At 43.7% G+C, this 22,220-nt stretch overlaps 1 protein-coding gene and 1 long non-coding RNA gene across 2 annotated transcripts in view; both read right to left on the reverse strand.

The window, feature by feature from the left end:
* Nucleotides 1-7,474: 7,474 nt before the first annotated feature.
* The window catches only part of LOC306821236, a 42,441-nt gene continuing 27,695 nt past the window's right edge, over nucleotides 7,475-22,220 (reverse strand). Inside the window, exon 3 of the long non-coding RNA XR_013778762.1 lies at nucleotides 7,475-7,639. This is a non-coding gene — a long non-coding RNA (uncharacterized lncRNA). The remainder of the gene's footprint in view (nucleotides 7,640-22,220) is intronic.
* On the reverse strand, nucleotides 7,630-15,038 carry LOC306821232 (adhesion G-protein coupled receptor G1-like). Its single transcript, XM_079339531.1, has 13 exons — nucleotides 14,753-15,038; nucleotides 14,588-14,663; nucleotides 14,346-14,487; nucleotides 13,380-13,496; nucleotides 12,433-12,549; nucleotides 11,686-11,731; nucleotides 11,152-11,246; nucleotides 10,203-10,318; nucleotides 9,606-9,874; nucleotides 9,426-9,522; nucleotides 8,649-8,778; nucleotides 8,288-8,444; nucleotides 7,630-7,747 (listed from the first exon to the last, which is right to left on the reverse strand). Exons 2-13 carry the CDS (start codon nucleotides 14,638-14,640, stop codon nucleotides 7,653-7,655), a joined length of 1,434 nt encoding a protein of 477 aa, XP_079195657.1. The 5' UTR covers nucleotides 14,641-14,663; nucleotides 14,753-15,038; the 3' UTR covers nucleotides 7,630-7,652.

The following is a 22,220-nucleotide window of genomic DNA, read 5'->3' on the forward strand; positions in this document are numbered from 1 at the left end:
TGTAACTCTTTATAAACCGTCGGACTGACGGCACATGTGACGTCTAAATGTTTGGTTTCAATGAGGGAAATTTGGCAAAATAATAATTAAAAAATAGCTTTTTTTAACCAGTAGAGGGCGCTGTCTTCTTTTGGCTTCTGTTGAAATCGAACTCCGACGTTTGGTATTAAAAGGAACAGTCACGGCTCGCCCCTCTTGCTCTCTCTCTTTATGTATCAGGTATATCAGGTACATGGTGAGGATACATACAACGTTTGTGCACTTACCGGCCAAAGACATAAATGATAAGAGACAGAGCGGTGAAGAAGGCAGACAGGCCGCAGCCGATGTAGCTGATGTACGACAGAATTTGCCAGTGGATTTCTGAAATCGGCTCTCTAATCTGCAGAGAATCCAACACAGATATCAGTCCAGCACAAGAATCCAATGACGATCAGATACAGCTTCACACACCTGCTGAATCAGCTCGAGCGTGTCTCCTTACCAGCAGGACAGCGAAGGGTGTCGTGTGGTCACAGCTGCAGATGATGGCGGTTCTTTTGTCACTGGTTTCGTTGTTCGTCCGACATCCGTCTGGTTTCCAACGAGTATCTGCAAATGTTCAAACTGGTTGAACTTTGTCAGGCGCCATCAGGATGTTTGCTCCAACGGTTAAGTAAGTAAAGTTTGTTTACTGTATAAAGCACTTTTCACAGGCAAAGGTCACCAAGCCAAAAACAACATACATGACCAGGAACAGTAATTGGCACAGTGACGGGTAGATCAGTAGGTAGACTGTGTGACTACCCGTAGGCCTGGCGGGGAACTCTGGAGGACTGGTGCTCAAACGCACCGTCACCCCACGAGTCTTAAAATGTGTCTGCTTCATTACCAAACGTAAAGATTCGACATGCTCTCGACTTTGTCAGCCAGCTACTGAACTAGTTTAAGGTTTCATCTCGTGCTGGAAGTAAAAAACTGATGTGCACCTACCATTAACGTCGAAAAAGTGGCACTCTAAGTGTGAGTTGGTCTGTAAAACACAAAAACAGAGGTGCATTAAATGAAGAGAACGCAGGCCTGCTCATGGTCCCTTCACTCTCTAAAGCCTTTATTTATCAGGCCCAGCTCGTGCTGGGTGCTCGTCTCTAGGGTCATACCCTAAAAGTACATCCGAATGTATTCTTGAAAACAAAGATCACATGAAGCACACGTGCACAGATATACTTACATCTATATTTTTGACTTCAACACCTCTGAAAATCATCTTGATTGATGTTTCCAAATCGTGAAGTTGATGTTCCTCCAGCAGCTCGATCCTGACGACCATCGACACGATGTTCTCCTGATTGAACTGAAGAGGAGCAGGTTCAGTACTTTATGCATTGATGTATGGCAGAGCTGTGGATTGATTGGCCCGTGCACGTGTGTCGTACTTCAAACTGGGTGCTCGCCACGTAGCTGACCAAACCAACGACCCGGCTCTCCTGTGGGATTCTCTGCAGGGCGTCGACTGGCAGCCAAATCTCAGGGACCTCACGGACAGACGGCTCGTTCCAAGGAAGCTAACAGTAAAGGTGCAGAGATTATAATTATAATAAAGCATAAATCTGTGCGTCGTGGGTCGTCTGCACCGTCTTAATAATACCTGTGGAGCTTCGACCTGGATTCTCAAGTGGGTTTCTGTGAGGTTTAAGTCAGTGATATTGATCACATTCATCACGAGCTTCTTCATGTCGCAGGTTTTGGAGCCTCCAGCATCAAGCTCAGTACTCCTCATGATGTTATGGATCATCTTTTCTTCCAGTCTGCAACAAGAAGGGAAGAAGGGAAGCCGGACGTTCACACACTTATTATCTCAAGAAGAACAAACACATTTATTATTTTATTTATTTTCCTTTAAATGACCTTGACTGTCCATTGTCTTTGAGCTTCTTCTCGTCTTTTATGTCACTTTTTGTTTTCATGCTTTTAAACTGTGGAGTGATTTTACTTTTTCATTTATGATATGTTTTACATTTCTTCTGTCGCCTGTTTTTATTTCTTTTACCTCTTTGCCAATTCATTTCTGTTTTATTGAATTGAATTGAAAAGTATCTACAATTTAATGACAATGTTTGCATTCAAATATCTAAATTCATTAAAAATTGACTAAACCTATGTTGGATATTTCCAACAGTTATCAATGCGTCATTTGACAGTTGTTGCTGGACGTGTCTTGTCGAGGTGGCCGCCATGACAGACATGAAAATGTTTGTCGTTGCCATGGAAACACCGTCTGTAACGTGAAAGACGAAGCGTGGCGTTCTGTTGCCGTTTGTGCTGCTGTGATAAAAAAAACGTCACGTCCATTAGCTTGTCTGTAAACATGTTCTCTTCTTCAGGTCGTCTTGACTACGGACAGCACAGAGCCCGCCAGCCTCGATGTCGTGTTTTGTTGATGGAGAGCCCCCTGGTGGTGGAATGTACACACTCTCCATTTAAAGATTTGTTTTATTTTTCATTTGTACCTTTTCAAATATAATTGGATTATTTTATTACTTTTCCATTGTTTTAATTTCATGTTTTTATGTCTGAAAGGTGCCATGTAGATAAGGCTATAGGTTGAAAGCAGTGGTTCAGTTATTTACTCTATGAAAGCCCTCCTGACGTCGAGGTCACTGTTGAAGAGGTGTGTACATTTTTCCTTTATTATGTGGAGTATTATCAATTCAATCTCCGTAGCGTCTTTAGTGTCCAGGTAACTCATCAATTTCAAGATGCCTGTGTCATTGCACAAGTATACCGCGCATCTTACACCTGAGAAGAAGAAGAGAGGGGTCAGACTCGACCTGCAGACGTTTAAAAAATGAGCCAAAGCTGGTGAGTAGAGAGCTGCTTGTGCAGAGACGTAAACCTACCTTCAGTTATGTTGTACATGTGAAGTGTAGGAAGTATTGTCAGCTCAGCGTTAAAGCAATAAGAGGATCCATTGAACCAGCTTTCGTCCTTATCTGACCAGCATTGCATTTCGCATTTCGTGTCATTCAGAGAACAGCTAAAATGATCATGCCTTCCATCAGCGACAGTGACATGTGTTGAGTTCATGGAAGTGATTCCATCTGAAATGTTGAAACAAACTAAAAAAAAAGAAAGAGACAGAACACAGTCGACATGAAGATAGACGCTCTTTTCTTTCATTAAAAATCGTTGTTTGCTCTTATTTCATTTGATTATTCCTTGTTTTCTCGTTCGTGTGTCTGGGATTAGTGTTTCCTGTTTTATTTTGTAGTTTTTGCCTCCAGTGTTTTATGGACTGGTGTTACATCCTCCTTTTTAGATTGCCCTAATTGGCCCAACATGCGATACATGACACATGTGTCCCGCTAAATCTGTGAGAGCTCGAGGTTTAGGGAGAAAATGAAGGTCCAGTCTCGCGGAGGTTGATGCTAAGTGCAGAGAAAGGGGCTGACAAGGCGATCAATGAGCCGTAATGGCTGCTGCGTTTTTCCTCTTGTGCAGATGAAGAGTCTTTAAGCTGACAAAGCTTTGCAAATGCATTCAACACAAGTTTCTTTGTGTTTTACTTTTTTTTCCATCTTACTGGCTTCCAACTCGCCGTCTCTTCACTTCCCACACTGCAACACTTCCCATGGCGACGTCTCTGATTGGTCAGAAATGAACTGATCATGTCATGACAAGACGGAAAGCAAAGCGGATCGTGAGAGGGGATAAGCGGGAAGATTCGAACGCACCCAAGGTCTCCTCTCTGTCCTCCAGCTAATATGTCTCTGCTGCGACGTCTCCGTACATAAGAACAGAAAAACATGGCCTGCAAGCATGTGCTCTGCGTGTATGAAGAGGCAGCCTGGAAGACGTGTAAGCTAAGATATTTTAATATTAGTTTGTTCAAATATTATTGATTATTAACGAAGTGGTTCTAAATGAAGACACTTTGTAAAACTGAAAGAGCTCCATCATATTTGAGTTTTAAGAGCTTCTCCTTCGAGCTGTTTTATTTCAAACATTTTCATTTCTTCAAGTGGGGGATCAATAAAGATAATCTTCCCAACCGTCAGCGAGTTGATCGGGCACGAACACTACCGGACGTCACAGCCTCTAATATCGGACTTTTTTTTAATGTCTGCAAGCGGCAACCTCTAGTATTGTGAAACGTAGCTGATTGGTAATTGCAAACTCCTGCAGTTCCTGGAGTGTCCACTAGAGGCTGGCTGCAGTACCTGGAGTGTCCACTAGAGGCTGGCTGCAGTACCTGGAGTGTCCACTAGAGGCTGGCTGCAGCAGCACAGGAAGTCACATACAAAAAGCCTGTTTTTACAGCAGACATGAACATGTTTACAGCCTGTAATATCTCTGTCCTCCAAACAGCGACTGGCGTCCTCACTCATGCACGGCCTGCTCCGACCTCAGCCTCAGTGAGGATGACAGGAACGTGAGGAAAACAATGCAGAAATCCTTCCTGCATCTTATCCTGTATGATCTTTTGTAAAGAAGCACTCGTCATACAAACAATGAACGATTGTTTTAAATCATCTAAAGTTCTGAAAACCAAGGAGATAATAGTTCAACGTTCAGTTTCTCTTGCTTTTTAAGAGCAGTAAAAGTAGACGGTGTTGATAGCTGTGAAGATGTCTTACTCTTTCTTTGGTGAAAAAAAAAAAACAACTACCAAAATGAAAAAAAGCGAGCATACCGTCTTCCGCCAGCAGTCCGGGCAGCAGCAGTAACAGCAGCACGGGGACGAGTGGACGTCCTCTGGCTGTAAGACTGAGGGAATAAATCAGAGGAGAAATCCATCTATTCATTTTCTCAGCCGTTAGTTTGTCTGAACTCCAAAGTCAAAGCTTTCAGTGAAGCAAAAGAAGCTGCATAAACATGACTCCAAACATTGATTATTCTTTACCTGGTGTTTAGCAAACTGTTCACACAAACACCTATACTCGTGTTTTAGGTCCTAACAACTGCAGAAGGTCACATTCTCGTAAATTTATAATTCAAGTCGAGATTCTTCGTACTGCACATTTAAGTGCTGCACAGACCAGGAGCACAAACAACACAGAAAGACGTAAAATAAAACACAGTATTGGATTTGGTTTAACTGATTTCAAAGGCCAGAGGAAAAGGTGGCATTTTAATATTTTAAATTCTGGATTCTAAAATCCACAGGAAGACAATGATGAATTTAAAATCTGCTGCAGGTGAGAAGGACTGACTGACTCAGAGCGAGTTTCAGTGGTCGAGTGTTTTTAATAAGTCAAATAAATATCAAACAAAAAGATCTTGAGGCAGATTTATATTCATACATGTTTTTACTTCCTGTGTAACGAGTCATTTCCTGTCACTTATTGGAGATCTGGATTGTTTGTGTCCCCCTCAAAAGAACGACATGGGTTGAACATACCTCGTCAGCGTGGTTAATGGCAGCATGGCATGTCGTGGTCTTTCCTAAATCTCTCCAGTGAAGAATCCCAAAGTCAAGTGAAGAGAAAAGAAGCATCGTTAGTTCAAGATAACGTCATGAATTCATCTGTTTCAGTGAACAGTGTGTTTTCTATTCCTGAGAAGACGAGGAAAATACGCTGAGACCTTCGTAAAATTATGAGAATTTATTCGTCTTTACAGGAAGCAGATCTTCATCAGCTGCCTCCCGATGGACCAAAAGATGCATTCAGTTCCCCGAGAATGAAGAGAAATGAAGGATGAATCCTCCAGGAGAAAAAACACTTCCAGCAGAAATCAGACAAACCTGAGCTGACATTAAAGGAAATTAAAGGAACATTTTTGTTGTATTTTGTATTTTAATTACATGTGACGAACAGCCAACACTCATGTTTATAGAAGAGCTCGAGCGATTGGTTGTCATCGGCTTATTTTACCTCCGATATAAAGAGATTCAAAAAGCACTTAATTTGAGTTTCTTTGTTTGACGCGAGTGTCTCTCTGTCACCAGCAGGGGGCGCTACAAGCATGATCACCCTGCAGGGTCGAGAGGTGACGCACAGTTACTCTCCAGTTCAGTGAGTGTCTCGTCTTCTTTATAAATCTTTACCACAAGTGTTTGATCATCTGATCAGATCTAAGAAAGATATCGGGCCAATATATCGGTGTAAAAATGTTTCTCTCCACCAGAGATCCAGTTGCAGTCGTTTTTAAAAATTCTCCACATTATAAATGTCTTTAACAGCTCAGTTTTAATTTGTGTTTCTCGTAGTCTCTGTAGATCCGCATGAACAGCACAGAGGCTTTAGTCCTCGTCACAGCGGCCGTGGGTTTGAGTCCGATCCCCGACCCTTTGCTGCACATCGTGCCCTCACTGTCTCTCTCAGCTGTCCCACCTTATAAAGGCAAAAGGCCCAAAATAAGGCCCATATACTGCTACTGCTATACCACTGTTTCCTCTTCTAAAGCACAACTTCAGTTAAAGACAAAATCAGCGTTATTTTAAGACATCTCTCTAAATGTGGTCAAAGATGTGAAACAGAAAATTCAACACAATTAAACCCTGAGTGTATTAATCCATAATTAAACATAAAATGACAACAACAGCGGCGCTCTCCTCTTACCTGTGAAGCGAGCGGGACGCGGCTGACTGGCGAGCTGTGCAGGATGAGCAGGAGGTAACATAATAGAGCTCTTGTTGGATAGACGGGGAGGTATTTGTTTTATGCAAAAAAAAAACTTTTTATTAGCGCAACACAACAACTGCAAGTGAGTTTGTTCCTGTTTGTGTGACGAGAAGTGACATCACAGTGCAAACTCCACTTCAACACAACACCAGGTCTGTGAGCGGAGACGTGCAGTCGTGCTCGCTGACCTCAGGCCAGACGGACGCTCGTGACTGTGAAGCTGCGTCAATGCAAATACGTGTTTCTGTGGTTTCACATGCACCTTCCCTTCCCGTTAACTAAATCATTCACATCAGTTCATGGTCTCTTGCCATCATCACAACCATCTGTAAGAGCTTAAGTCAGCTCAGGTTGCCATGGAAACAGAGACGCTGCAACCGCTCGTACACGGGGGATGGAGTCGTACCGAGTCGTCGGGTAAATCTTTAAAAAAAACAAAAAAAACCCAGAGGCGAAGTGTCTTAAAGTCCGATAAACTTGAAGCAACAGGTCGGTGATCCTGAACAAAAACACAAATCAAAGTCATCATCCGGCGCCGAAGGCTCTGATCTATAACGGGTCACGTGGTCCAAACGCAAAACAGCCGCCAAAACTCAACCGCTTCTTTTTGTCTCTCGTATCTGCATACCTTCATCATTCAACCCCTCGACCTTCAGCCCTCGTCTCTTCATCTATCGACCTTCAGAATCTTCCCCTCATCCAAACTCACTCAGTATTTAAATCTTGTGTTACAATAATCTATTTTAAATCAATATCTCGTCTTTGTCTTCACGCTGCAAAAACAGGAAAAGGAACGTTTTTCATTCCAGCACAAGAAGTTTTGAATCAGTAAATATTCTAAATCTTCACACTGTTGTTGAGTTTATTATTTTAATGTCAGAGTCACTCACATCTCTTAGCATGAGCTAGCTCCAGCTAGCATGCTGGCTACATAAAGGCATCACAATTTAAAGCCAAAATAATTACAGCAAACTTAAGAATACTCTCCTTACAATGCACACACACACACACACACACACACACACACACACGTCCTGGCGTTAGCAGTTAGCTGTTGGTGCTCTGTGTTTTACTGCTCGATGCCGCGGAGGAGTTTCCGATCTTTCTCAAAGACATCAAGAACCAGAAGAAGATGAAGACACCTGAGTGACAGAGGAGGAGATAGAGGAAAGGGTTAAAGAGAGAGAGAGGGGGGGGGGGGGGGGGGGGGGGGGGGGGGGCGTTATCAGGTCAAGTCATGCAAATACCCCAGACTAAGTACCTCACTGTGACGGAGTTGTTATCAATATACAAACAGTCAGGCTGTTAAACTGCACACATAAAAACATGCATACTATTTTACAGTATTTATTCATGGAAAATAAAGTCCGGACCCTCTGAACTTTTATGTCCTCATTTTGATGCTTTATTTTGAAAGGTCGAGCAGAGAGAGATGTCAGGGCGTTCTGGGTCTTGAATATCGTTTTTTTTTTTTTTTTTTTTAAAGTAATAGTCTGACATCCGACCATGTGTGCCTTTTATTTATTTCTAACTTTGCAGAGCGTGAGAGCGTGTGTGTGTTGAAAGTGTTACGTAAACGTGCAAACAACGCCCTTGTTGTGCTCTGTTTTTATCTGTTCCAGTATCTGATGAGCAGAAACCTTTTTTCAAATTAACAGTAATCTGCGTAGAAGTGTGCAGACCTTGCAGTGAGTTCAGGATGCAGAAGACGTAGAGGCCCGGGACAGTCAGGTGACCAAAAGAGAAGAAGACCAGACCCCAGGGGATGCCGAGCAGAGCGGTGATTCCCAGCAGGGTACAGATGTCTCTCTTCGCTCTGTCATGGTCGATGTATCCAGACTGACGTACAAAACACGGTGCAAAAAAAACAAAAAACATTAGAAGGTTGAGAAAAATCACTATTAACAAACTATTCACCACCAAAGGCTGTGAAATGTGCGCTCTCTGCTCCACTGACACCAAAACTACGGTGGCTTAGAAGTGCAAACCAAAATCACAAAGGGTGAAACACTCTACGAGCTCTCTGGTCTGACGGACTCAAACCTGTTTCCTCCGGCGGAGACTCACGACACGTGAGATCGTCACTCCCAACATGACCAGGTTATAGAGGAACACCATGCAGAACAATCCCAATGTGGTCACCAACTTCACTGTGGCATTGACTATGTAGCATCTACAGAAGGAGGAAGGACAGATAAAGATTCAATCACAGATATCTACCAAAAAGTAACTTCAGGCTCAAAGTCTCCTGTGAGGTTTATGCACAAAGAGAAAAGATCAAGTCAATGTTCTCCACTGACTTCCTGTTGCATGAACACGTCTCCTCATCCTCTTAACATGACAGAAAACATGGTGACACAGCTGAGCCGTAGAACCTGATTGTCACCATCTTGCACATTTGCACATTTTTTATTTAAAATACTTTTTGATGTATTTTTAAAAGAAATGTTTTAAATATCTAAGACAGGAGCATGAGAGACAGCGTGAATCCCATCTGTACAAAAAATGAAATTGAGGATATACGACATGGAAAGACGTGAAAAGTTGTATGTTTGTTTTTTTTAAAGTTCAGAAGAAGGAAACCTGCTGTGTTGAAGCTTCTCTGACAACAATGCAGCAGCCAGTATGTCCTCCTTCTAACTTTATTGATTAGTTTGGACCAGAGAAGGTAGGCGCTTTGAATTTAGGTGCTTTGCTTTAGAGTTTAGACTGCAGTACCCATTTTAAACACTAGGGGGTCAGACTGCTCCTTCAGGACATATGAGAAATATGAGTGTGGAGTTCATTTGCTTGCAAACTTGCTCCTGGTCTTTTCCTTACATTTTAGTGCTGTCTGGTTTTGAGTCGTCCAGAGGAACGGGACCGTACGCGTCTCTGTCTATAACGACCACCAGGGACACGATAACTGCAGGAACACCTGAAACAAACAAGCTTCTATCACCACAACGTTTCTCGACTCAAGTAAACAACTCCCCCCCCCCCCTTGGACTCTCTGCTCACCCCATCCCACCACGCTGAGCTTGAGCAGGTAACGCCTCACGTAGATGTTGAAGACTCGGACTAACAGGAGGTAGAGGTGGAAGCCCTCCAGGGCCATCCAGCTGAACGTGGCCAGCAGGGAGTAGTGAAGAGCGAGGGCAATGTAGAGACAAAGACCAGAGGAGGACAGTGCTGCCACCGTCTGGCTGGGCAGGAAGTGCACGTTGAGGAGGATGAGAGCAACGGCCAGGTTGATGTGGACCTTCATGGAGAGGTCTGCTCTGACTTTTCTGGTGGACAGAGGAGACACGGTACGTCGTGAGGTGTTAAATTATAGCTTCTAATATGTGAAGGTTGTAAAGTAAAAATGTGTTGTGTTTTTATTTGTATGCTTGATGAGCTGACTGGGGGAATCATAAATTCTTCTACAGGCCGGTGTTTGTTTGTTTTCTCTCCGGTTGTTGCTGTCGTCTGTTTCATTTTTTAAGAGGAATAAGTTTATTAAAAATATAGTTAAAGAAAATTGGCCTGTAGAATATTTTATGAGGTACTAAGAGGGAGGGAGAGGAGACCGGAGGAGGAGAAAGATGATGGTAGCAGAGGGAAGAAATAAATGACCTGTTACAGATGAAGAGCAGAACGGTGAGGACCAGGACGAGAAGAGACAGACTGCAGCCAATCAGAGAGATGTATGACAGGATCTCCTGGTGCTGAGTCGAGAGGTCGGCTGACACCTGTGGAGGAAGCACAAACACGACCTGTCACGGAGACGTTGTTTGCATTGCATGTAGTGGATACAGAAAAGTAAAAACAGTTAATGTTATACTTTAATAATGAACAGAATAAGGTTTTTAAAATGTGATACTTTGATAACAGCCACTTACAGAAACATTATTATCTCAATTATATCAATAGCTGACAATAAAGATAAGTAAATGAGCTTTAAATAACAACCTTAAACCCAAAGCTGTTTATGTTTATTTCTATGATAAGATCCACTTGAAGGATGTTTTCATAAAATGACTTATCAACTTTTTTCAAGCATTAAAAAAGTCTTTCATCTGAATATTCTGAAGATAATACTCAAGCTGTTTTTTTGTTATTGATGTTATAACTGTTGTCATTTTACGTCAGCGTCACTCTGTGTAGCTTCCTTTACTTTCTAATCTGTGGTGCCACCTAGTGGTCGCATCAGGAATAACAGTCTTTACAATCGCCCATTGAGGGAAATGCCGTTTCTAAAACTCTAAGTTAAACCTGTGAAAGTGCCTGAAGGTTTGAAATGTCCAACTCTAGGGGGCGCTATAGAGCCGTTCTGCTCATGCGCAGATCACTGGACACTTGAGCAGTTGTAAAGTTGACTTTCAGACTTTCACAAGTCAAATAGTCCGATGGGGAAAAAATCTGCTGCAGAAAATCTGATTGGTTTTTGATTGGTCTCTTTATCTGTTTTGGTTCGATCATCGACGGATCTTTTACACACAAAAGAAAAAGAAAAGTTTGAGATTTCCTTCTCAAACCAAAAATCCCTAAAGTGTGTCGTGTGTATTTCTACTCGATGCCATACCAGGAGCACGCCGAAGTATGTGAGGTGGTCACAGGAGCAGGTGACGTTTGTCTGACCAGGCTGCCACTCGGTGAGGCATCCATCACTGCTGAAGTCTGGTGATTCAAACAAACACTAAAATCAGTTTGTCACAATTTAATCTCATTAAATCACATGTTCACTTTGTTGAAACCAAAGTACGGAAGCCCGAAGTGGACACGCAGCCATGATTAACTGTGATAACCAGATCATCTCAGCTGTTTTGTCGAGCTCTCGACACACAGAGTTTAAAGCACGAACACGCACGCATGTTGAACTTATGCAAGCGTTCTTAAAGGGACCGATACTTCGCTTGTGAACATTAGAGCGGGCAGTTATGTTCAAAATAACCTCTGTGGCGTCCTTGTATGTTTTCGGCCTCCATGTTTTGAGCCTTGAAGTTCAACAGATGAATGCATGTCCATTTTCGTACCTCGTAACATCATCATCTTAAGAAAGCACACATTTTATTTTATTTGATCTATAAGGAGGTTTGGATGCCTCTTGGTTACTCACTCTGTGTTGAAAAGTCTAAGAACACGCAGCTGGGATTTTTACCCTCCTGTGACACAACAATAAACAACGTTAGGTCTGGTTCAAGTGATTTCATCTGTACGATGGAGTACGAGGGCCACGTTAAACAAAGAATGTGCGACTTTTTGATCCAGTAGATTCCACCCCTGAGCCCCAGCATTAAACCAATACAAACTTCTGTTAGGCCACGCCTCCTCCATGCTGAAGACTCCGCCCTCCTCCGGAGACACACCTCCAACCCCTCTCACATCAGAACAAACCACAATGAATCGCCATGAAACGCGAGCGGGGGGACCAAATTGTCCTCGTCTCGAGCTGCAGTATTGTGTTAGCATGCTAATGTTAGCGCTTTTTAGTTAGCTTGTAGCTGCATGTAAATTTACAGCGAATGAACGTTTCCGTAACGTCCAAATAATCAGTGAGTATGTTCTTCTTCTTCTTGACTCAAACAGCTTTTATGCACAAGGGGAGGAGCCATGTAAACACAGCTCTGACAACAACACAGCCAGCAGGACTCCAGCTTCTCCCTCACTGGAGACAGTCAGAGATTCATCTGTAAAATGTCGCACATTCTCCCCATTACAAAACAAATATCTTAATGTTTAAATTTATGACTTTACTCTCGTAAATTTACAACTTTGATCATGAAGTCACAGATTTGTTTCCCCCTGATGTGGCCCTAATACTCCTTTGTGAATGAGACAATCGTTGGAGAGAAGTTGTAGTTACGGTCACGGTGGTAGAATTCATTTTCATGGTGATGATGACTCGCTCCTGCAGTCCAGAAATATTCCTTCCACTCACACTCAGGCCCACCAGTCTGTTCTCATATAAAACCTCCGAGGTCTAAAACACAACGAACAGAAATCAGTCAGTGCAATGATTTACAGAAGAATTCAAATAAACCTTTTACAGTGAACCCACATGAGAACAGATCTGAGCGTGTTCTGCACATCCTGCAGAGAACAATGATGCAGAACAAAGAGTAACTACCTCTTATGTAGAAAAACACTGTTGTTACTCAAACAGGCTCCACTGGGTTTGAGGATATTGTTTCACGACATGTGTTCCTCTTTTATGAAAGGTTTCTGCTGCTGTGATTGTTCACCTGACCGTAGAAACTTTTCCTGTTGTTTCGGGTTGCATAATTTAAAAAAACGTCAAATGTCAATGAGAGCAGAGTTCCTCCTGTGTGCACCAGATTTGTTGGATTTGGTCTGATAGCACGCGATAAATTAATAAAAACAAAACTTGCAAAAGTCCAATTTAGAAGCAGCGTCTCCAAATGAAATAACACGCTCTTATACGCCAACACAAATTCATGCTAAGCTAGCCTGCTGCAAATACATAAAAGATGCAAAGTCCAAAAGAACAACCTGGAAAAGAAAAATGCAGCAAACCTTGACGTCACAATGGAAGTGCTCCAGTAGGGGGCGCTCAGTGAGACAGACTGCAGTAGGTTTCAAACCTCCAATAATTCAGTCTGTACAAACTGTTTTGTCTGAAATAACATTTTGCATACGACTGTTGAGCACAGTATAAAGTATGTACTGCTTTTGATTTCTGAATAACTAAAAGCTTTAACGCTGTTCTTGTGCTGTATGGAAACAAAAGCTTTTGACTTTAGTGCTTGAAATTCAGTCAGTTAATCTGACATGACAACTTTAATATCTGACCTCATTTGTTTCAGGCAACGTGAGCATGGAGAACACCACCGTGTTTGATCCAACGTTAATCTCTTTGGGCAGGCGAACATTCACTTTGCTGTCGGTGAACATCTTATCGGATGTGGCCTGAAGGAGAAAACAGGAAGAGAAACATTCAGAATAATCAATCAAAAATAGTCTGAGCCCGACCTTCCTGTGGGGGAGGGGGCAGTAATTATGAAAAGCACAATATCCTCTTCTTGAGTTCGTCTGGAAACTGACATTCTTCAGAAGTTTTTAGAGCATACAATCTTAGCTTAGCATATGAGCAAGCTAACGGCTCCGAGTAGGTTTATCTGAAGCTGCTGATGTCTTTGTATTTTGCAGGAAAAGTCGAGTTTGAAGCTCCTGGGATGACGGATTGCCCCCTTTCCAGGTGGGGTCCTTACCCCAAGTATCGCTGGGTCTTGTTCACAGTGAGGGGAAGATGGACTGTGAGATTGAAACAAGGATGGCTCAGTGTCAGCTGTAATGCAGGTGTTGTGCCGGACCGTTGTGGCAAAGAAGGAGCTGAGTCCAGAGGGAAGGCTTGGGCATTCTGGGTCATCGATTGGTCATTCTCCATAATAAGCGGGACAATGAGAGTCTGGGCTCAGCCTTAGAGAATGGTGGTGGTGTGTGTGTGTGTGTGGGGGGGGGGGGGGGTATCTGATTAGGATGCCTCCCTTTGGAGGGAGTCTGGGTCTGACCCAGGGCAGACCCAGAGTTCCCTGGAGAGATCTCGTCTGACCCGGGGACTTATCAGAGGAGCTTCAAACGTTGCTGGGGAGAGGGAAGTCCTCCAAAGAGAATGGATGAACCTTTTTGTATAAGTTTAGATTTTTTAGCAAATCCAAATAAAGTCCACCTTCACTTTTTTTGGGTTGCGCAAAAAAAAACGACCATTAAGTTGCAAAAAAAAAAATGATTTTGACAGACAGTCAAAGAAGCCCTTACCTCACTGTCACTCGCATAAATCTCAAGACCCTCAAAGGAGCCTTGAGGTCTGTGCAGGAACACCACCACATTGTCCAGAGACATGGATGTTGTCTTGTTCACCTCCGTGTCTTCTAGAATCTGTTCGAGGCTCTCCATGGCTCTAAAGAAAACCCCCCCAAAAGAAATCCAAAATGTAAGTCATTCTGTGTTCAGGCTAAAGCAACAAAATGAACTTTAAGACAAAGAAACAAAACGTTTACTCGATGGTGTTCTGGCGGTTTCCTCTCCTCAAAATGTTGTTTAAATTTGCCATACACTCTCTGGCATCCGAAAACCCTGGAGAGTTTAAGAGCGAGTTAATGATTGATGCCTGCTCGAGTTTATTTCATACAATGACATTTATAATGAAGGCTGAAGCATCTCACCTGCTGTCTGACTTCTTTGACAACGATTTTGATTATTTCCTGGCACACCGCTTGGTTTCCCTTTTTGTCCTAATCCTCGACTCCCATCAGGACCTGAACGCTGGTCTTTATCGGATTCCTGGCTTTTATCAGGACCTGAACATTTTGGATCTTGTTTCTTATTCTGATCGGGTCCATGATTATTTTGGTCGTTACACGAACTCGAATCCTCTTGGACATCTGGCCCTCCATCACCTCTTGAATTGTGACCTGGACCAGGATTTGGACCTGAACTTCCACCTGAAGGATTTTGTTTGCAATTCTTACTTTTTTTCCCCTTTTTTTCTTTTCCTGAAGCTTGAGACCTCGTACATGGTCTACTATTTTGGTCAGGACCTGAACTTCTTTGACTTCCCTTCTCATCAGAATCCTGATCCGTCTCATCAGAATCCTGATCCGTCTCATCAGAATCCTGATCCGTCTCATCAGAATCCTGATCCGTCTCATCAGAATCTCGATTTTCATCATGAGTGGAAGTTGGACATCTGTCTCGACCTACACCTTGCTCCTTGTCTTGATCCTTCCGATCCTTTCCGGGCCCTTTGTTTGTTTTTTTACAGGTGACGTTTAGAGCCATCAAAGACAGGAGCAGCCAACAAAGGAGCCACCTGTTCATCCTGTTGATTGAAGAGCATTCACGTGATGAAATGCACTGCCGAGACATTGACACAAAACCAGATCTTAATATAAAAAATGAAGCGTCTGATTTGAGGTTATAAAACACAAACTTTAATTCAGGCCAACACAGGAGGGTAGTTTGGGTCAACTTATTTAAAGACTTCTTCGCTCGGGAAATGACATACTGGCTATGAAATTCTCCAGACCATGAATCACTAAATTGTCGTCCTCACCGCAGCGGCCATGGCACAGCAAATTTCAATGTACTCTTGTGCAATGACAATGACAATAAGTCTAGTCGAGTCTCTTCCTCAAATCAGGCAGAAAACGTGAGAGACGCTCTTCTCTGTCACCAGAGAGTCAGAAGCTCATCACCAAATTTACTGCTTTATTAATTCTGAAGGCATGGTTCATACTCAGAGGCTCAGTGGTAGAAGGTTGAGGGTTCGATTCCCAGCTCCTGCAAAAGCATGTTGATGTCTCTTAACTCAACCTCAAGTTGCTCCTGCTGCTTTGTGAATGTGTATGAATGGATGAGTTAATACTGATGGACTCTTTACTCTGCAGCAGCCTCTACCATCAGTGTGTGAATGTGTATGAATGGATGAGTTAATACTGATGGACTCTTCACTCTGCAGCAGCCTCTACCATCAGTGTGTGAATGTGTATGAATGGATGAGTTCATACTGATGGACTCTTCACTCTGCAGCAGCCTCTACCATCAGTGTGTGAATGTGTGTGAATGGATGAGTTCATACTGCAGAGTAAAGAGTCCATCAGTATGAACTCATCCATTCATACACATTCACTCACTGATGGTAGAGGCTGCTGCAGAGTAAAGAGTCCATCAGTATTAACTCATCCATTCATACACATTCATACACTGATGGTAGAGGCTGCTGCAGAGTAAAGAGTCCTTAAGGGTTTTGCCCCGGGCATGTTGCTGCAGGAGCTCGGAATCAAACCCTCGACCTCCTGGTTGAGGGACGACCGACTCAACCAACTGAGCCACAGCTGCTCAATAAAATTCATATACAAAAGAGCTCAAGCCTTCACACACACACACACACACACACACACACACACACACACACACACACACACACAGTAGGACGTAAACACACACACACCCAATCACATTCATTGATGGAGACAGAATCAGTAATGATGGTCACCTACCTGCTCGGGAGGCTGCGTCCTCGTCCAACGGATTTATTCTGAAGAGCCAAGTGGGTGCAGCTGCTGCGACGACGGGAAAAAGGTTAAGTGAGGAAACCGGTCTGAATCAAAGAGCTTCATAGGAAGTTGAGAAAACATGTAAAATTACTGAGGCAAAAGAGGAAGCTGTGAGCAATGTAAAAACTTCCACTGAAGCAACAGTGAATGTGGGTCAACAAGGGAAAACCACAAACTCAGCGTCGTTATCATCTGTAAACATTATCAGCAGATCTGCCTCTCTATTCAAACACTGCATTAAACATCATTCTACTGCACATCATCCAGTAGAGTCTGCAGACCAGCGTTCATCGCCATGATGTCACGAATAGCATGACACACCAACAAAGAAATGATGGAACATAAACTTCAGCAACTTTCACAAGTTGTGTTGATCAAGTGTCTCTCTCATGTTCAGAGCTCGACTATCAACATTCAGGACGACTCTTCTGTGAGTGCGTGCTCAGACGGGACTTTGCACACGTTGAGCTCCCCCGTACCAGCCTGAGGCTTCGAGCTGTTTCCTGCCGTGCCTGTGGAGAAGCAGCGCCCGCGTGCACAAGGTTGTGTCAGGTGACTGTATTTTATTACCCTTAAGCTACGGGGGCTGGCAAGTGCAAACCAAAATTACAAAGTTTGAGATGTGTTTAAAAATGTTTTTTAAAGCGGAATTAGAAAAGTAAAACACTTTGACGGAGAACAAAAATAATTCATGAGATTCACAACCCTCTGATGCACGTCGAGAGGTCGTTTTAAACGAGCCCGCTGGAGTCTGACTTAAATCAAATTGTCCTAAAAGCCTCCTGGGTAAAATATGTGTGGGGTTAAATTGTACGGTGGCTGGGAAGGGCTAAACTAAATTACATTAAAGTGCAAAACACTGGGGCGGTCCACCTTTCAAACAGTAACACAGGTGTGCTGAGGCGAGGACAGAAACCGTCCGTGGAGCAGAAGGGCAAAAGCTCGCTTCATCTTGATTATCAGTCTGAATACAGGCCTGCAGGTGTTAGATAACTGGCCTGTTACCTGTGAGGGACAACAGATGGATTCTAGCACTCCTGCTGTAATCTGGCTGCAGTAATGGTTACAGCTCATTAATATGCACTGTCCCTAACAAAATATAAAACAAGCGTTCATAGTGACGTCGCTTTTTGATCGGCTGTCTCTCTCCTTGTGAAGCACAATTCACTGACGGGGAGCGTGAGCTGGGTTTAGACCGTCGTCTAATCACAAAATGTGCAACACTTTCACCAGCCCTGAGACAAGTTTACGGTAAGGAAACAGGAAGTGATTGAGTGAGGAGTCATTTTTCCAGTTTTGGTGTAAAGACTTAGCAAACAGTGACAGAGTTTGTGGTTACAGAAATGTGTTTTGCCCTTTTTTTTGGAACTCATTTGAGCCAGATAAGTCAGTTATGCGTTTCACATGGACGGTCTCTCAAATTTCTAAAAGACCCTGATGAGACGGAGGACCGGATCTGCACTTCACTTCCTGCATTTGGTACATTCCCTTTCCGTTTGTAAATTTGTTTTGGGGACGGGTATTCGTGTTTTACATGTTTCTAGTTTTGTTCTGCACTTCTCAGCCACCGTAGAATCAAAGCAGATGAACCATCAGTCAATAAAGGTATGTCACAGCTTTGACCAGCAGAGGGCAGCAGAGCATCATAAGATCTACAACACCTCACTGTTTGATGCATCGCTCTACACCATGCCCCTCTTCCTCTGTTTTTAATAGTCAAGCTTTAAAAAACTCCTTATCATGACAGACTGTCCAATCAAAACAAAGCTATGATTATCATCCCATACAGGACACGTCAACCAGTCTGCACCAAGACCTGACAACACCACCTCACTTTTCACACTCCTCCATGTATCTCTGCTCCGGGAAGTCCCGATCAGGAGGCAGGGAAGAGAAGAGATGGAGGGGCTGCAGAGGGTCATTCCCTGCACGGCCCTGTGTATAACAGGCTCCATGTACGGGTCAGGAGAGAACCCGGGCTTCAGGTCACCTGGACAGGACAGGGTTCAACTCTGACGAAGTGTCCAAGCCTGAAAAGTGAGAGGTGGAACATGCAGACTCTGGATATGCTGCGAGGTATTCAAAGAAAGTAGTGACTCATAGTGTCATGTGATCTGAAACTGTGAAGAGTTTGTTGATTTAGAAATGTAAAAACAGTCAGATCTCAGCATGATGATGATGATGATGATGATGAAGGATGAGGAGGTATGAGCGTTTGTATTATGTCACAGTTATTATTAAAACCCCGGAGGTCCTTCGCTGTCGGCCACACCGAGCTGCTCGAGCCGCTGACTGCTGTCACCTGTTTGATTATGAGGTGGACTCACATGTGTTTATGGACCCACCTGTAGCTGGTGACGCTGCCCGTGCATTCCACAGCTGTGTGTGTGTGTGTGTGTGTGTGTGTGTTAGCAGATCGTGGTTTGTCCATCAGTGACTTTACAGGCTGGGCACGCAGGTGGTTTTTATCTGCCAGGTGTTCGGACTTTACCAGAACTAAACCGACTGAGGAAGAACAGAAGCAACAGAATGAAATGAAAACTCAATCACTGGGATGTTTTGATATCAAACCAGGAAGTAACCTCGTCAGAGTGTGACCAGCTGATTATTCCTCCTGAGTCTTTTCCTCAGCACAAAGTGATCACAACTTTCCAAACAGTTTTTCTCACCGATATTATCATAAAAATACATTTAGATTCAAACGCTGTTGAATATTTTATTGTGAGTGTAGCTTCCTCAGGCTCGCCCACTGGAGTCACTGGAGACTGCGGTTAAAGTAATACACATGCGTGATTACTTCTTTAGTTTATTTGAAGCAAAGGTACAGAGCTGCTGCCTCACAGTGAGGAGGTTGCTGGTTTGAATCCCCGTCTCTGTGTGTGCTCTACTTGTTCTCCGCCGTGCGTGTGTCGGTTCTTTCCGGGGACTTCCTCCCACAGTCCAAAGACATGCTCGAGGGTTAACCGGTGACTGCACCTTGCCTGTGTGAATGTTGTCTGTCTCTATTTGTCGACCGACTCTCACCCCATGACCGCTGTGGTCGCCCCCCCCCCGTGACCCCGGACCAGAAAAGCGGTTGCCATGATGCATGGATGGTACATGAAAAGACAATCCTCATTCTTTTACTAGAGAAAGATTTTCTGTACGCTGGGAGCGAAAAGTTGGCAAACAATGGCGTGCAGTGTTCCAGCAGATCCACGAGCGTGAGCTCCTTCATGGGGTATTTCCCTGTTTGGGTTTCACAGTTGAGCTCACTCATGCGTGGGCAGAGGTCGGCTGATGATCGCCTGCAGGGTCGGATCTCACCTGAGCAGCAGACTCACTCATGCAGGTGTTGTGATGCTCGTCGTGACTAACTGGAAACCCCTGAGTGATAAATCACAAAGTGCCAGCCTCAGTGGAAACACTCATTAAAGGGATGAGTTGCTGATCTGCTTTTTGCAGCTGTAAAACAGCAGCATGCCTGACTTCACTGAGGCTGGATTATTGTTGACGAGTGTTTTTTAGGAAGCAACAATGACCTGTGTGTGTGTGTGTGTGTGTGTGTGTGTTCACTGGACTATTGCACCTCTTCCTCTTCAGTGACCTCCGGCCACAGAGATCAGTGAGCGGTTTCTACAATACCAAACTAAAGTTAGTGCAATCAAAGACGACCGTCCAAAAGTCTAAAAAAATAATAATCACAGGTATCAAAGATTTCAGGTCTCATTCGTCCTCATGGACATGGAGCGAGAAAGCCCGAGCATGTCTCTGGTCGTCACTCAGACTGAGAGGAAATGACTGCCGAGGTACCGAGGATCACTCACTGACCTCCTATTCACCTGTCTGCTGTGACGACAGGTGCTTCCTCCTCACCTGGGCGCAAACTGACCTCCACAAACATCTCGTTTCTAAGAGACCGGGAATGAAAAGTCACAGATTTATTCTACTGAAGTTTGTTTCAAAGCTTCGTGTGAAAGGAAGTGTGTGTGTGTGTGTGTGTGTGAGAAAGGCGCACCTGCACATTCCCTGATTAATGAGTTTATAATCTGTTTATCAGGTGATCAATGATCGTGATCATAAAGTCCAGAATCTTATCAGCTGTTTTTGTTTCCTCACACTTCCTGTTTGTCTTCTGACGGATGTTTCTAAAACCTTTTAGGTCATCCACCTGAACCCTGCCGTGCCAGGTAGAGGACATCCCGGCCTTTCTTAAGAGGCGTCACCTGACGCGGTGCGTCGCTCACAACAGGAGCTCTGCCCTTCTACATGTCAGACACATTTCATGTATCAGGGGACATCGACCACATCGATGGGTCAGAAAAAAAGGAAAATGAAAGGAAGGTTGCAGCAGATTGAATGAGTCGCTGGGACAGTAAAGAGGCACACCTGCCTGACAGTAAAGAGGCACACCTGCCTGACAGTAAAGAGGCACACCTGCAGTAAAAGGTTGTAAACAACAACAAGGATATCCTGCTCTGTGCAACGTGTTCAAACCAAATCAGGTCCAAAATACTCAACAAATGTTTTTAAACATAAACGACTGCAGGTAGAAAGTTTATTTACATTTCATGTCAGGTGAGCTCGATGTGCTTTACGTTGATGATAAAAACACACACACGGTGAGGACTTAGGAGGGGAACCGGAGAGTCGCCTGACTGGTAGTTGGAGAGGTGCCAGTCCACTTCCGGAGCACTGCAGAGGTGCCCTTGAGCAAGGCATCACACCCTCTCACCTGCTCTGTAGCGCTCACTCTGTGCAGCCTTTTGAAACCTCTCCATGAGTGCACGTCCACAGGGTCCTGTTTGTGTGTGTGTGTGTGTGTGTGTGTGTGTGTGTGTGTTCAACAACAGAGTGTAAAAATGAATTTTCTGAATAAAAGAAATTCAATATGGCGGACAGTTATTACATCCCAAAGTAAACAAGCTGTGAGTGCAGGTTCTTTACGTCAGTGTGCACAGTACTGTACTTCATGTCCCTCATGCTGGACTTTGGTATTTACTTTATTTTATCTGTTTGTTTGTTTTTTATGAAAATCATGATGACACACAGGTGACAGGAATTTGACTAAGACAGCAAACGTTTTGCAAGATAGGAAGGACTCGAACCTTTCAGTGTAAAGGTCACATATGATGAAAAATCCTCCTCCCCATGTTCCTCTCACTCTCATGTCTTTTAGCTGCTCCCCTTACATGACATACAGCTGGTGTGTTCTCAGTGTTGCTGAAGCTGCTGCAGATTCAGTTAAAGTGGTTTCATCTGTGAAACTAGTGTGGACAGAATCCAGTGTGACACCTGGATTCCAGTGGACATCTTTAATAAAATGTGATGTTCAGTGCGAGCTGCCTTTTATTCAGATTATCACTTAAGAGAAAAGGTAATGTGCCCGTGTCTTCTGGGTGCCCCTCCTCCGGCTTCTTCTCCACCTCCATCCGTCCAGCTGTCAAGTCCGAAAACACCCTCACAACCTACTTCCGGAATAACTCTGCCTTCAAATTAAAGCTACCCGTCCAAAACCTCATGGAACCAAAACCTACTACCCCAGGAATTAGAAATCACAAAACAGATTTCTAATACTTTCTTAAACCAATTAGAC

This window comes from Symphodus melops (genome assembly GCF_947650265.1).
Source record: "Symphodus melops genome assembly, chromosome: 3".
NCBI lineage: Eukaryota > Metazoa > Chordata > Actinopteri > Labriformes > Labridae > Symphodus > Symphodus melops.